The 12,770-nt window shown below is 51.2% G+C and overlaps 1 protein-coding gene across 5 annotated transcripts in view; it reads right to left on the bottom strand.

Moving 5' to 3' along the window:
- Positions 1-8,102: 8,102 nt before the first annotated feature.
- The window catches only part of CGNL1 (cingulin like 1), a 111,421-nt gene continuing 106,753 nt past the window's right edge, over positions 8,103-12,770 (bottom strand). For 3 of the 5 annotated variants that reach the window (XM_045286481.1, XM_045286483.1, XM_045286484.1), the window contains 2 exons: positions 12,589-12,752; positions 8,103-11,436 (listed from right to left, as the gene is read on the bottom strand). In XM_045286481.1, coding sequence (XP_045142416.1) covers positions 11,298-11,436; positions 12,589-12,752 — 303 coding nt within the window. In that variant the 3' untranslated portion in view covers positions 8,103-11,297. The remainder of the gene's footprint in view (positions 11,437-12,588; positions 12,753-12,770) is intronic. The other 2 variants (XM_045286482.1, XM_045286485.1) reach the window with 1 other exon arrangement.

Genomic DNA, 12,770 nt, shown 5'->3' with positions numbered 1-12,770 from the left:
GAAAAACGTGGGCCAGAAGGACCACTAGGGCCCTTAGGCACCCTACAGGTCTAGAAGTGAACTCACCGTGTTAGAATAGACAACCATTTAAGATCGAAGAGCATGTACCTGGGGACAAAGTTCAGAAGGTTAGGAAAGGAGAAACCGAAATAGGAAGCACAAGGAGGAAGTAAAATAAATTATAACAATGGATGAGTTTAAACAAAATGTGTATGAATTGTTGAATGTAAAATTGATGATCTGCTCTGTAAAGTCTGATTCACAATTTTAAAAAGATGTAAGATCTATAGTTAGCAAAAGAGTTTTGTCAGAGCATCCACATGTACTGGAAGCAGGCCACACACCTGAGGAAACCCCTTCTAATTGATTGGCTGCTAAGGGTCAAGGACATCTCCTTGTGGAGAAGTCAGGAGCCTAGGACAGAAGTCAGGGCCCCAGCCTTTGCCACAGCCTGTGTCCCTTGCTTAACTCTGCAGAGAGTCCCGTGCTTATCTGCAAAGTCTTAGTGCCCAGTGATAAGCCGGGAACCCCTGGAACTAGATGAAACGCTCCGGGGCCCTTGCCACAGAGATCGAAGCCAGTAAACCAGGAGCTGATCTGGTATGCTTATCCTTGTCCCGTCCTTTGAAGGCGGTAGGGCTTTGAACCCGAGGCACCTGGGGTTTCTTCATCCGTGAGCACTTTCCGGGAAAACACCCCAGAACGAGAAAGGCCTGAAGACCCAGAGGCAACTGGAAGGTGGCATGGGGGGTGCTCAGTATGCCGCTGGTGGGAGGGGTGTGCAGGAGGAGAGAGCAGGCTGACTGGGGGCCCTTCACATCGACCTCATGCAGACTTGGAATCCAGGCCCAAGGCAGCTGGGCTCGCAGACAAGCCACCAGCCATGTGCCTCCTGTCGTGAGCTGGGGAAAGCAGCCAGGGTCATTTCAGAAGGGCAGTGGGGGTGGGGGATGGAGGGACACTCAATTGGTAAGTGTAACAGAGCAGTGGCTTTATCCCCGCTCATTATTGAGTAGTGGGGGGCCTTGGCAGGGGGTTGGGGGGTTGGGGGGTTATTCATATCAAATCATATCTTTCTGAGCATGCTACATAATAATCTGACAGGGGTAACCCAACTCACCTCTCAGAGCGCAGGCCACAACAGAGAAAGTATGACATTCCTGGTCCACACAGGGTGCCACAATGTGCAGCCTGTCTTCCTTCATTTGAATAGTCATTCCCACTGCCTTCCACCTATCACGGAGTCCTTTCCCAAGGTCAAGTTGGTTCATCTTTGTAGTGTCACCAGGTGGAGTTCAGAAGGGATGCTTTTAGCTGGGAGGATTCTGGGGGGGTTGGCCTAAACGCACAATACACTACACAGCCCAATGCATGCGGCATTCAGAGGGCCGGGGGCCCAGGTCCCACTGCTGGAGCCATACTGCTGTACTGCTCCCGGGAGTCCCTCGGAGATGTCCCGTTCCTTCACCGCCCCAGCATCTGAAGCTCACTGTGCCCTGTGGGTTTTCTCTATCCTTGAACGCACGCCCAGGGATCCAGAACCCACTTCCACTTCCTCCCCAATTAGCTCCTGGTTGCAGCTGAAGCGCAGACACTAGGCCGCCAACCCCAGGCGGTGCAACCCAACCATCTAGACCTTTCAGTGAGCTGCTCATGAAACCCTGTTCCATGATGACAATCTGCCAATTCCAGGCTGCAGGAACAGGAGAACAAATGTGAAATGCACAGTCCACAATGAACACGTTGTTCTATATGAACATGTCCTCACAAAGCAGTCTGGGAATTGGGAATTGGGAGGGCAAACATTGCTCCGAGAACCACCCAAACTCGACACTTGTTTTCATGACGTGGGTGTTCATCTGCCTTCGGCTGCAGTGCTCAGCATGGACACAGCAGCAAGCAGGGGAGTGGCAAAGGAATTGTGGCTCAAGATATCTGAAAGACAGCACCCAGAGGCCCAGAGCAGCCCTAAGACAGACGGCCAAATTCAAGGCCTTTGTCTTTAAAGTCATCTTGGGGTAGGGCAGCGGTCCTCAACCTGTGGGTCGCAACCCCTTTGAGGGTCGAATGACCCTTTCACAGGGGTTGCCAGATTCATAACAGTAGCAAAATGACAGTGATGAAGTAGCAATGAAAATAATTTTATGGTTGGGGGTCACCACAACATGAGGAACTGTATTCAAGGGTCGAGGCCTTAGGAAGGTTGAAAACCACTGGGGTAGGGATGCGGCAGCATGAACTTGAAAGACAGGCCTAGACTCAAATCCCTGCTCCTCTCCTTCCTCCCACCTACCTCCCCTGGTCTCTGTTGCCTTACCTCTATCCTGTGCGTGACCAGAGAACCTGCTCAGGCTCTTGATGTAAGGATCCAGTGAATCCCTACACGTAAAGGTTTACAACAAAGTCTGGACATGCATCGATACGTGTAAAGGGTTTAGAAGGATGTCTGGTCCATCGCATGTAAGCTCTCAACACACATTAGCTGTTGAATTGTCGATGGACTGATGGCAAAATGCTGCTATTGACATTAAAAGGAAAAAGCACAGGGGAAAATAGATTTAAAAAATGTTGCTTCATATTTATACCTGATTTATACTTAATTTCATTTTGTTTAATGATAGCCATTTTTTGTGGTAAAAATATACTTAAAACATATGCCAACTCAACGATTTCATTGTACAATTCACCGACATTGATTACATTCTTATGTGGTAATGCGATTCACGCTATTCATTCCAACTCATTAACATCTCGTAAACTCAATGCCCTTTAAGCAACAACAACAACAACAAATTAACTTTGGGCAAAATTATGAAAACTTCTTAACCAAAACCAAACCCTTGAGGGAATGAGTTGCTGGACCCTGGGGATCAGGACCGTAGCCTCCTGGGACACCAACGTCAATTGGCATCACACAGTTCACAGCAACAGTGGTCCATGTGCTGCTTTCGTGAGCAGTGGCTGAAGTCTTAAAAGCTCATGACCAGCCACCGAAGGTGTAACTTGGTCTTTCCCTGTCCAGAGGAAAGAAAAATGATGAAAATCAAATGGAATATGGAAGCAATTAGTCCAATGGGCTAATGGACCATGCAAGCATTAGTCTCTATACTCCTGAGCCCCAAAGAGGTAGATGGCATCCAGCTATAACAACCAACTGCTCTGAAAAGGATCACATTATAAGTTCGTAGAGCTGGAGAAAAACGTGGGCCAGAAGGACCACTAGGGCCCTTAGGCACCCTACAGGTCTAGAAGTGAACTCACCGTGTTAGAATAGACAACCATTTAAGATCAGAAGAGCATGTACCTGGGGACAAAGTTCAGAAGGTTAGGAAAGGAGAAACCGAAATAGGAAGCACAAGGAGGAAGTAAAATAAATTATAACAATGGATGAGTTTAAACAAAATGTGTATGAATTGTTGAATGTAAAATTGATGATCTGCTCTGTAAAGTCTGATTCACAATTTTAAAAAGATGTAAGATCTATAGTTAGCAAAAGAGTTTTGTCAGAGCATCCACATGTACTGGAAGCAGGCCACACACCTGAGGAAACCCCTTCTAATTGATTGGCTGCTCATAGGAGATCGCATCAGGGAGATGGTTCCATTATATTGGGTCTCCTGATAACTGCTAAACCATTGAGAATCATTTCCAATCCAAATTGACAGGGAAATTTTCTCAGCTGTCATCAGAGATACGATGAGGAAAGAAGCAGGATCCGTTATAAGATTAAGAAGGGCTGAAGTCAACTGTTCTGGGTTTGAAGATGGATAACCAGGCCACAACCCAAAGGAATCCAGCAGCCTCTAGAAGCCGGCACGGTTCTCAGTTTATTGCGAGCCAGAAAACAGAGGCCCGAGTTCTAGAACAGGAGGAACCGGGTTGCAGCACCCAGACCAGCAGGAGTGGATTCTAGAACCTCCAGAGAACCACAGCCTTCACATTCCTTGAGTTCAGCCTAGTGACCCCTGTATTGGACTTCTGGCCTACAGAATTACACGATACTGAACTGTATAGTTGGTTTTTTTTAATAATCATTATATTAGGGGCTCATACAACTCATCACAATCCGTACATACATCATTTGTGTCCAGCACATTAGTACATATGTTGACTTCATCATTCTCACAACACCTGCTTTCCACTTGAGCCCTTGGTGTCAGCTCCTCATTTCGCCCCCTCCCTCCCCGCTTCCCCCTCCCCATGAACCCTTGATAATTTATACATTATTATTATTATTTTATCATATCTTACACCATCCGACGTCTCCCTCACCCACTTCTCCACTGTCTGTCCCCCAGGGAGGAGGTTATATGTAGACCTTGTCCTCTGTTCCCCCTTTCTCCCTCTCCTTCCCTCCACCCTCCCTGATATCGCCACTCTCCCCACTGGTCCTGGGGGGCTCATCTGTCCTGGGTTCACTATATTTCCAGTTCCTATCTGTGCCAGTGTACATCCTCCGGTCCAGCCAGATATGTAAGGTAGAATTGGGATCATGGAAGTGGGGGTGGGGGGGCATTTAAGAACTAGAGGAAAATTGCATATTTCATCATTACTACACTGCACTCTGACTGGCTCATCTCCTCCCCGCAGCCCTTCTGCAAGGGGATGTCCAATTTCCCCCAGATCGGCCCTGGGTCCCCACTTTGCACTCCCCCTCATTCACAATGTTATGATTTGTTTTTGAACTGCATAGTTTTAGCCTCAAAAGAGAAGGGTGGGGAAACACCCTTTCTTTCTCCTTTCTGCTCCCAGTAACCACTCATAGTTTTTGATTTTTATAAAACTAGACCAAAGGTGACATCGTGCTCAACGGTGAAAAAACTGAAGTGGTCACCTTGCTTGGACCCACCATCACTGCTCATGCAAGCAGTTGTCAAGAGATCAAAGGACACATAGCATTGGGTCAATCTGCTGCGCATGACCTCTGACAAGTGTTGAAAAGCAAGGAGGTTATTTCGAGGACTTAGGCTGCCTGATTCAAACCATGGTATTTTCAATCACCTCCCATGCCTATGAAAGTTGGAATTGAATAAGGAATGCCAAAGAAGAGGCAACCCATTTGAATGATGGTGCTGGTGAGGAATGTGGAGAGTACCACGGACTTGAAGGACAACAAACAAATCTGTTTGGGAAGAAGTATAGCCAGAAAGTTCCCTGGAAGCGAAACTGGTGACCCTTTATCCCAGGTCCTTCGGGCATGTTCTATCAGGAGAGACCAGGAAAGGGCATCATGCTGGGTAGATGCGCAGCAAATAGGAGGAAGACCCTCTCAGAAATGGATTGACACAGTGGTTGCAACAATGCGCTCACACATAGCAATTGAGAGGGTAGTGCAGGACTGGGCCGTGGTTCCTTCTGTGGCGTTGGAACCATCTAGACGGCACCAAACAACAACATATATTTGCTTATTTTATATCAGTGGGATCATACAGTAGTCTCTTTGTAACTAATGTATTTCACTCAGCCTGTTTTCAAGGTCCGTCCATGTTGTGGCAGACAACAGAATTTGGCCTCTCTTTATGGTTGAGTAGTACCCATTGTAAGGAGCCCTGGTGGCAAGATTTACGGCTGCGGAAACCCCATATAGGATCGTTCTGAGTCAGAATTGACCGGATGGCTGTGGGTTTGGTACCCCATTGTTCTGTATGCCCAGCATTTTGTTCACCCCATCACCCAGTCGACAGACGTAGCAGTGTCTCTACCAACTGTTGCACTTTGTGACCCTAACTTTAAAGGTCTTAGATTGTGACTTCAAACAGGCACCTGCCACAGCGGCTGACGGACACTCCAGCATCCACTCATGGGCTGTCTGTGGAACTCGGTATTTGATGTGCGGCAAAATGCTCAACTTCCCCCAAGACTCAGTGTCCTTATCTACAACATTTCTGCCTTTCTCAGAAAATGATTTCGTTTTGTTTACTCAAATGATGGTGAACAATTTGTTGCCAGACCAAATGGGATTCTGTAAAGTCCCAACCCCCCAGTCAGTGGTATTGTTGAATGGCTTCTGGAAACTGCTGGCAGGTCTGCTACCTTAACCACCCAGCCAGCATGGCGAACAACTCAGAAACTCTCCACTGATGGAGACCTGTGTGCCTGTGGGAGCTGATCTTCAGCACCACGTGGTCAGCAGGTCTGAGAGCCGGCCTGGGGCATGCGGGGCCCTGGGCACTGCCTGGATTTTGTGTCTTTTTAGCAGTTAACCCCCTGATAGGAACTGGCTCTTGCAACCATTGTTTCTATTATCTGACATTTCACAACACCCCCCACCCCCACCCCCTGCCAATGGCTACTTACAGTCTTCCACAGAAGGATCCCTGGAACCACCCACAAGTTGAAAGACAGGAATGCCAAAATCGCAGAGGAAGCTAGCTGCTGGCTTGGGAGGCCCTTCCCTTTGGCTCTGCGTCTCCTCAATTCTCCATTCCTCCCCCAGGCCTGAGAGAAAGGTAAGAATCTCTCTCCGGATCTCTGATCCCCACCCCAAGGACGCTGGTGCAGAGGCTAAATAAGGTGGGCTTATGTCCACATTGAGCAGGTGGCGTGCGATCTGCAAACTCTACGTCAAGAAACATAACAGAAAGGGCACGCAAGGCCTTTGAGAGCGGATGGCAATGAGAAGACTCCTGTTGGTGAGGCTCACTTTTATCATTAAGATCAGGGGAGTGCGGGGCTTCAGAGCACCCGGGTGGGCAGGCTGTTGATGTAGGCTGGGGCCCTGGAAGAGCCATTTTCAGTTGGGAACTCTCCCATGGCCCCCGCCCGCCATGCGGCCTTGCATGCTGTCTGGGGATCGCGTGTACTGTCTGAGACTTCCCTTTCCCTCACAGAAGTTAACTGGATTTACAAAAGGGTTTCTGCCGCGGGAATTCTTCCAGCGTTGGGAAGCAAGAAGGAAAGGAAACCAACCCAGAACCCTAAGGAATCATGGTTGCAGGCGGGAGCAGAAAGGGGACAGTTAGGTAGGTAGATTTAGGGGTAGGGGGTGGTCCCTCTCATGCCTGCCATGCCCCCCAGGGGAGGTTGGAAGGAAATTATGCAACCAGGAGACGCCAATGAAGTCCCCAAACTGAGCTTGTTCCCACTGAAGCCCCGAGCCAGGTGGGAGTTGTACATCTGGGTAGCCTAAACTCGGCCCAGCCTTGTGACATCCCCCAGGTGGGCTCAGCTCAGCCAATAGGGTCAACTAATACCTTCAACCACGCCTTCTCCAGCCAGGGGGTGGGCCAGGATAACGGCAGGGAGCACGCTAAGGCTCACTCTCTCCCCCTCTTACTCTCTCATCTCCACTCGCCGCCCCCCCTCCCTTCTTTACTTAAACTCGGGCCACAGCCTCCCTGGCCCCTTTGCTCTCATACCCAGCACTCTGGCCATCCGTGATCCCCCAGTTCTGCACGCGTGGGTGTGCTTTTCCACGAGGCTGCCAGTGCCCAGTTGTGAAACCCTTTGAGACTGGCAAACCTGAAGCCTGTCCCGTCCTTCCTAAAAACCCACTTGGACTACGCCAGGGGCTTCGGTGTGAATTCTTTCATCGCCGAGGCATCCTTACCATGACTGGAATACCCACACGATGATAGATCGGAAGCTCATAGGATGGGTTTTAGGGGCCTCCCACCCCTTTGGCTGGAGTATGCCTTGACCTCGTGGCACTGAACCCCCAATTTCCATGACGGGCACAAAAAAGGCAAGTCCCTGAGGGCGACTGCCCTCCTCCCCGTCTGCCTGGGGGAGTCCCAGTAATCCGCTTTCAAACACTCGGCTCAAGGGGCAAACCTTCACACTGCCAGCTAGTGGCCAGAAAGAACGTGGTGTCGGCTGAATTCTATCAGGACCCAAAATGGGCTCCCACTGTAACGTAGCTTTCCACAAAGTTGTAACGGGCCCATCCGTGGAGCAGCAGCTTTGTTTCCTGCAAAACGTAAACGATGCCCCCGGCTGGGCTGCGAGCTCCACAGAGTTTCCGAAAGGAGCCCCTAGGGCTGGAATGCCCCCCACTTCCACTTCCTCCCGATACCCCTGGCCATGCAGTCACCAGAGTGATTTCTGGGGGAACGGGGAACCAGGCTCCGGAGTGAGCAAGGGGGTGAAATGAGAAGTCGAGATTCCAGTCCGGTGGCACTGTTTATTGGGAAAGCAATCTCGCTTTACACAGGGGCTCGCACGCACCGCGGAAGCTGCAGTCTGGATGTCGCCTGCCCGAGATAAACCAAAGCAACTGCCGGCACCGAAAAGCCGACCCCAGAGGATGGGCCGGCTGGTGTTGGCAGAATGACGCTGTGAAGAACGGGGGTTAGAACAGTTACGTGATGGTCTCCTGCATTGGCCAGGTAGTTGTTTTTATTAAATAAAGTTGTGTTTGTTTTCAAGCTAGCTCATTACAAACTGTTGAGTGGGGTTAGTTCGTTCCTACAGCAATAAACAGGGGAGAAATAGACATACATGATAAAAAAAAATTTAATGGCAGCATGAGAGCTGGAAAGGACCTTTGACCCCAACCATGATTTTTGTTCCCAGATTTTGTCAAGGCCATCAGGGTAAGGAGATGCACAGGGACTTGAAAGTAGCCCCTCCCCGCTCCACTACAACCTAGATAGCACACTGACATTGAAAACAGTGCACTCATGCAGGAGACTATGGTTCGATTCCGGCCAAGGCATCTCAGCACAGCCATGAACTGTCTTATCAGTGAGGGCTCGCATTGCTCGCCTGCTAACATATTTCAACGGGAGGAAGAGCTGGCGAGCATCTTCCAAGTCAGCCAATGAGAACCCATAAGTCAACGGTCTGGTGTGCAACCAACTGTGGAGACGGATGTTGTCACAAGACCAGCAGTGTTTTGTTCCGTTGGGCACAAGGTCACTGTGAAGCAGGATTTCACAGCAGCTCACAGTGACCAGATTCTCCAATTACGTGATGCAAATCTGCAGGGCGCTGACTGTGGTTCTCTGCAGGAGAAGCTGTGGATCTTGCAGTCTCACAGGTGCCAGGAGGAATTGGTCCGAATGCTGGGCAGCCATTTTCACAGACTAACAGATACACACACATCCCTGAAAAACTTGGGCCTGCTCACCTTTGTCATCTCAGTCCCGTAGTCTGGAGTGAGCGGAGCCATTTCAGGGCAGCAGTACAGATGATAGCTAACGATGGCGGGAGCAGCAGGGAAATAAGGAACATAGAAGTGGAAGAACCCCAGTGAGCCAGTGAGCCAACCACAGGTTCTGCACTGCCAGCAGGTCGGAGCAGCTGGATACGGGGACACACAGTCTGTGCTTGGACAGGTGTCTATCATGGCCTCCCCTCCCCGCCCACAATCCAGGCTGAGAGGGATTGTTACTTGTTTCATCCGCTGCTGGGTTTTCAAGGCAAAGGACAGTGTCTGACCTATAACAGGTGCTCAACATATCTTTGCTGAGTGAAGAAGTGGCTAAAGGGAGAAATCGCTCCACCCTCCTTGCTGTGACAGGAGTGACAGCAACTCCAGCAAATGGAGAGAAGCTTGCCTCTCGTGCTGTAGGGACCTCATCTGTGGGGGCAAAGACACCTGCCTGCCACTGGGCTGGTCATTCAATCCTGTCGGGTGGGCCCTGTGGTAACTCCCAGAGCTCCCTGGTCCACAGGCCCCCGTCTCTCAGGAGGCTTGGGGCACTGCTGACGCAGTTCGGCACTGCCATTCCTACCCACATACGTGCATGCAACGTGCAGAGGTCTTCCAGCTCCCAGCCTCGTGTCCTGCCCTGGGACAGCAGCTGTGCCTGGGTCATGGAGCAGCCAGTCCCAGGCCTACCACAGGTCCAGGTGAGACCAGGTAGATATGAGGATGTTCTGTGGTACCCTGTATCCCCCTAATGCCACACATTCCCTGCAGTTCTACCCAAGCCGGGCAGTCACCCCAACTCCACTCACTCCCAGTCACCTTGTACCTTTCAGTTTGCACAGACCCACCTCCCCCAACACAAACCTGAGATCCTGCTCAGTCCACCTCTGTTCCAGACATCGCCCCAACTTCCGAGACTTCTTTTTACCTTCCCTCTCACACCCAACCCCATGTGGTCACACACCTGCTCTTCTACTTCCCCCTCCCCTTCTCTCCTGGCCCTTACTGGATACTTCCCACCCCTTCCTCACATTCTTCTCCCTCATTTCCTACCAGCCGCCCCCCTACTCTCCTCCTCACTGACCTCTCACCAGGACCACCTCACCCAGGGCCGAGTGCAGAGGCCAGAGGGAAGAAAGGACCATATGAAATGACAATAGAGCTCCCTCCTTCCAGAAATGACACCATCTGTTTAAACCCCCCAAGGCCCTCCACCCAACTTGCACAAAAGAAATGGCAACCCGTGATCAGAAAGGACTTCAGCATGGTTCAGAAACGATGGCCAAGCTCCAGCTATCATCAGCACCCAGGAGGCAGAGCAAGGGACCTCCAACTTGCTCAGCCTCTGACAGCAGGCTGCTGATCGAGGCCACTGGCATCTCTATCGATGCCATTGTCCAGCGTCACCAAGATGGGTCTGGTTGGCTGGTTCTGAACTCTGTGTGGCCTTCATTCTACTTTCCCTCTCCGTCTCCCCTCGGGCTCCTAACACTTGAAAACTAGCAGTTTCCTATTTAATAATACTCAGTATAGAGGTGTGAGGCTTACAAACCATGCTAATGCTAAGCCTCAGTAACATTCCAAAATGGAGCAGCAGCAGGCCATGAACGGACTGTTTAAAATATTTACAACCTTTATAGCATCCCCGCCCTGCCACTGCACGGTGGCTAAGACATAATGACAAGCAATCTCTTTTCTTGGAAGGGGGTGGATGGATCACGGCAGGCGCAGGTCAGGCAGACAGCAGTACAGAATGAAGGCGGCACCCGACTCAAAACATGTTTCTCCAAAGACCCCCTTGGGTGGTGGGGCTCCCATCTCCCAGACATACAATATTTTAAAATGCAGTAATGACCTAAGACACAGGAGCAGCCCTAATGTTCTTTCACAGGGCTCTGCACCGAAGAGAGGAGCTGTCCACTGCGGAAAGGGCACAGTAGGTGAAAAGGCTGCAGGGCTCCTGAGCCTGCCCCCTGCTGGTGCCTCAGTGCAGCGCTCCTGTTGGGGACTGGAAGTGGATTCAGAGCCTGCCCCCTGCTGGTGCCTGGGTGCAGAGTCCCTGTCAGGGACGGGAAGTGGGCTCAGAGCCTGTCCCCTGCTGGTGCCTGGGTGCAGAGTCTCTGTCAGGGACTGGAAGTGGATTCAGAGCCTGTCCCCTGCTGGTGCCTGGGTGCAGAGTCCCAGGGAGGGATGGGAAGTGGGCTCAGATCTGGCTGGTGGCTGCGCAGTCCTTGGGGAAGTTGTAGCTCAGAGGCGCCTCGTATAGGCTTCCCCCATCGGTGCTAAGGTCATCGTCGTCATCCATGTCATCCAGCACTTTACTCGGGAACTTCTTAAGTCTGCTGAAACAATGAACATAGTTCCTGACCTTGGACGAGTTGAAGATGAAGGCTATTCTCGAGTTCGGGCGCTCTGCCCGGTGAATGGGATATAAACCCATGCATTTAACTGGTCTGGTCGGCCCCCCTGCACCCCCACCTTCAGCCTCGGGGGAGCACACTTTGCCCGCCCCCACGCCTGTGTTGACGCAGTGGGCCAGGGAGGGCTGGAACAGCATCAGCGTCACTGACTTTTCTTTTGGTCTCAGGCTACCACATGGCGCAGTCTGGGGCCGCCTGACTCGTGACTTTGTTTGAAAATGTGCTGTTTGATTCACCATGGGTTGTCTGCCATCATTGTAATCTTTAACAAAGATTATATTAAGTGACTGTCTCCCTTGTTGACTGAGGCTTTGGCTTCCCCTTCTACTATGTGCCAGAGGCTGAGGGTCTCACTCGGACCCTACATGGATGGGCATGAACTATACGGATGGATGTGTACTACACATGGGTGGGGGGGCTCATGCCTCTACTGCACCCCCCAGGCAGAGAATGTAATCTACTGAACGCCTCTGCCCCATCCTCAGGACCAGGGCAGAACAACTTCAAAGCAGCTCTCTCCTGACACCAGGCTGGAAGAGATAACCCAAAACTTCACCTTAATTCTACCTAAGTCAGGTAGAAGGTGAGGTAAGTGCTGGCCCAGCAAGTGGCCCTCTGTGAAGGTGTGCACTTGTCTTACCTGTTCCAAGCCTTGATTTCCCTCATGTGGAATAGGGATAACACCTGTCCTGCTGGCATGGGGCAGTGAACTGAGGAAGGTACGCATGATAGGCTCTACGGAACACATAGGGCCACAGCCACTCGCATCTCTAGAAGGAGGGGGACTCTCAAAGGCAGTCATAGGAATCTGGTAGCTTAGTGGGCTACCCACTGGGCTGCTAACCATGAGGGCAAGGGTCCAAGTTCACCAGCAGCTCCGGGGGAGAAAGATGAGGTTGTCTGCTCCTGTAAAGACTTAAACGTCTTGGAAACCCAAAGGGACAGTTCTACTGTGCCCTAGGGTGGCTAGGAGTTGGAACTGACTCAATGGAAGGGTGTGCTTGGGGGAAAGGAGGACGCTCAGCTTGTGTTGGCAGGGGTGGGGGGTCGGGGGAGCCGGCCACATTAGCCCACCTCAGGTCCTTCTTCATGGAATTGAGCTGCCCCTGCAGCTGCTCATTCACATCCATCTGCTCCTCCAGCTCCCTCTGCAGCTTCTTCTTAGAACTTTCCAGCCGGTCGATTTCCTCCTCTGCCTCCTCCACCTGTCGCTTCATGGCCTTCAGGCGCAGGCTCAGCTGCAGTGGGAGAGAGGG

Source organism: Echinops telfairi, unplaced genomic scaffold, assembly GCF_000313985.2.
Source record: "Echinops telfairi isolate 266 unplaced genomic scaffold, ASM31398v2 ScPeMD7_8;HRSCAF=38, whole genome shotgun sequence".
NCBI classification, from domain to species: domain Eukaryota; kingdom Metazoa; phylum Chordata; class Mammalia; order Afrosoricida; family Tenrecidae; genus Echinops; species Echinops telfairi.
The sequence above is the reverse complement of the archived record's forward strand: the minus strand, read 5'-3'. Positions and strand labels throughout refer to the sequence as shown.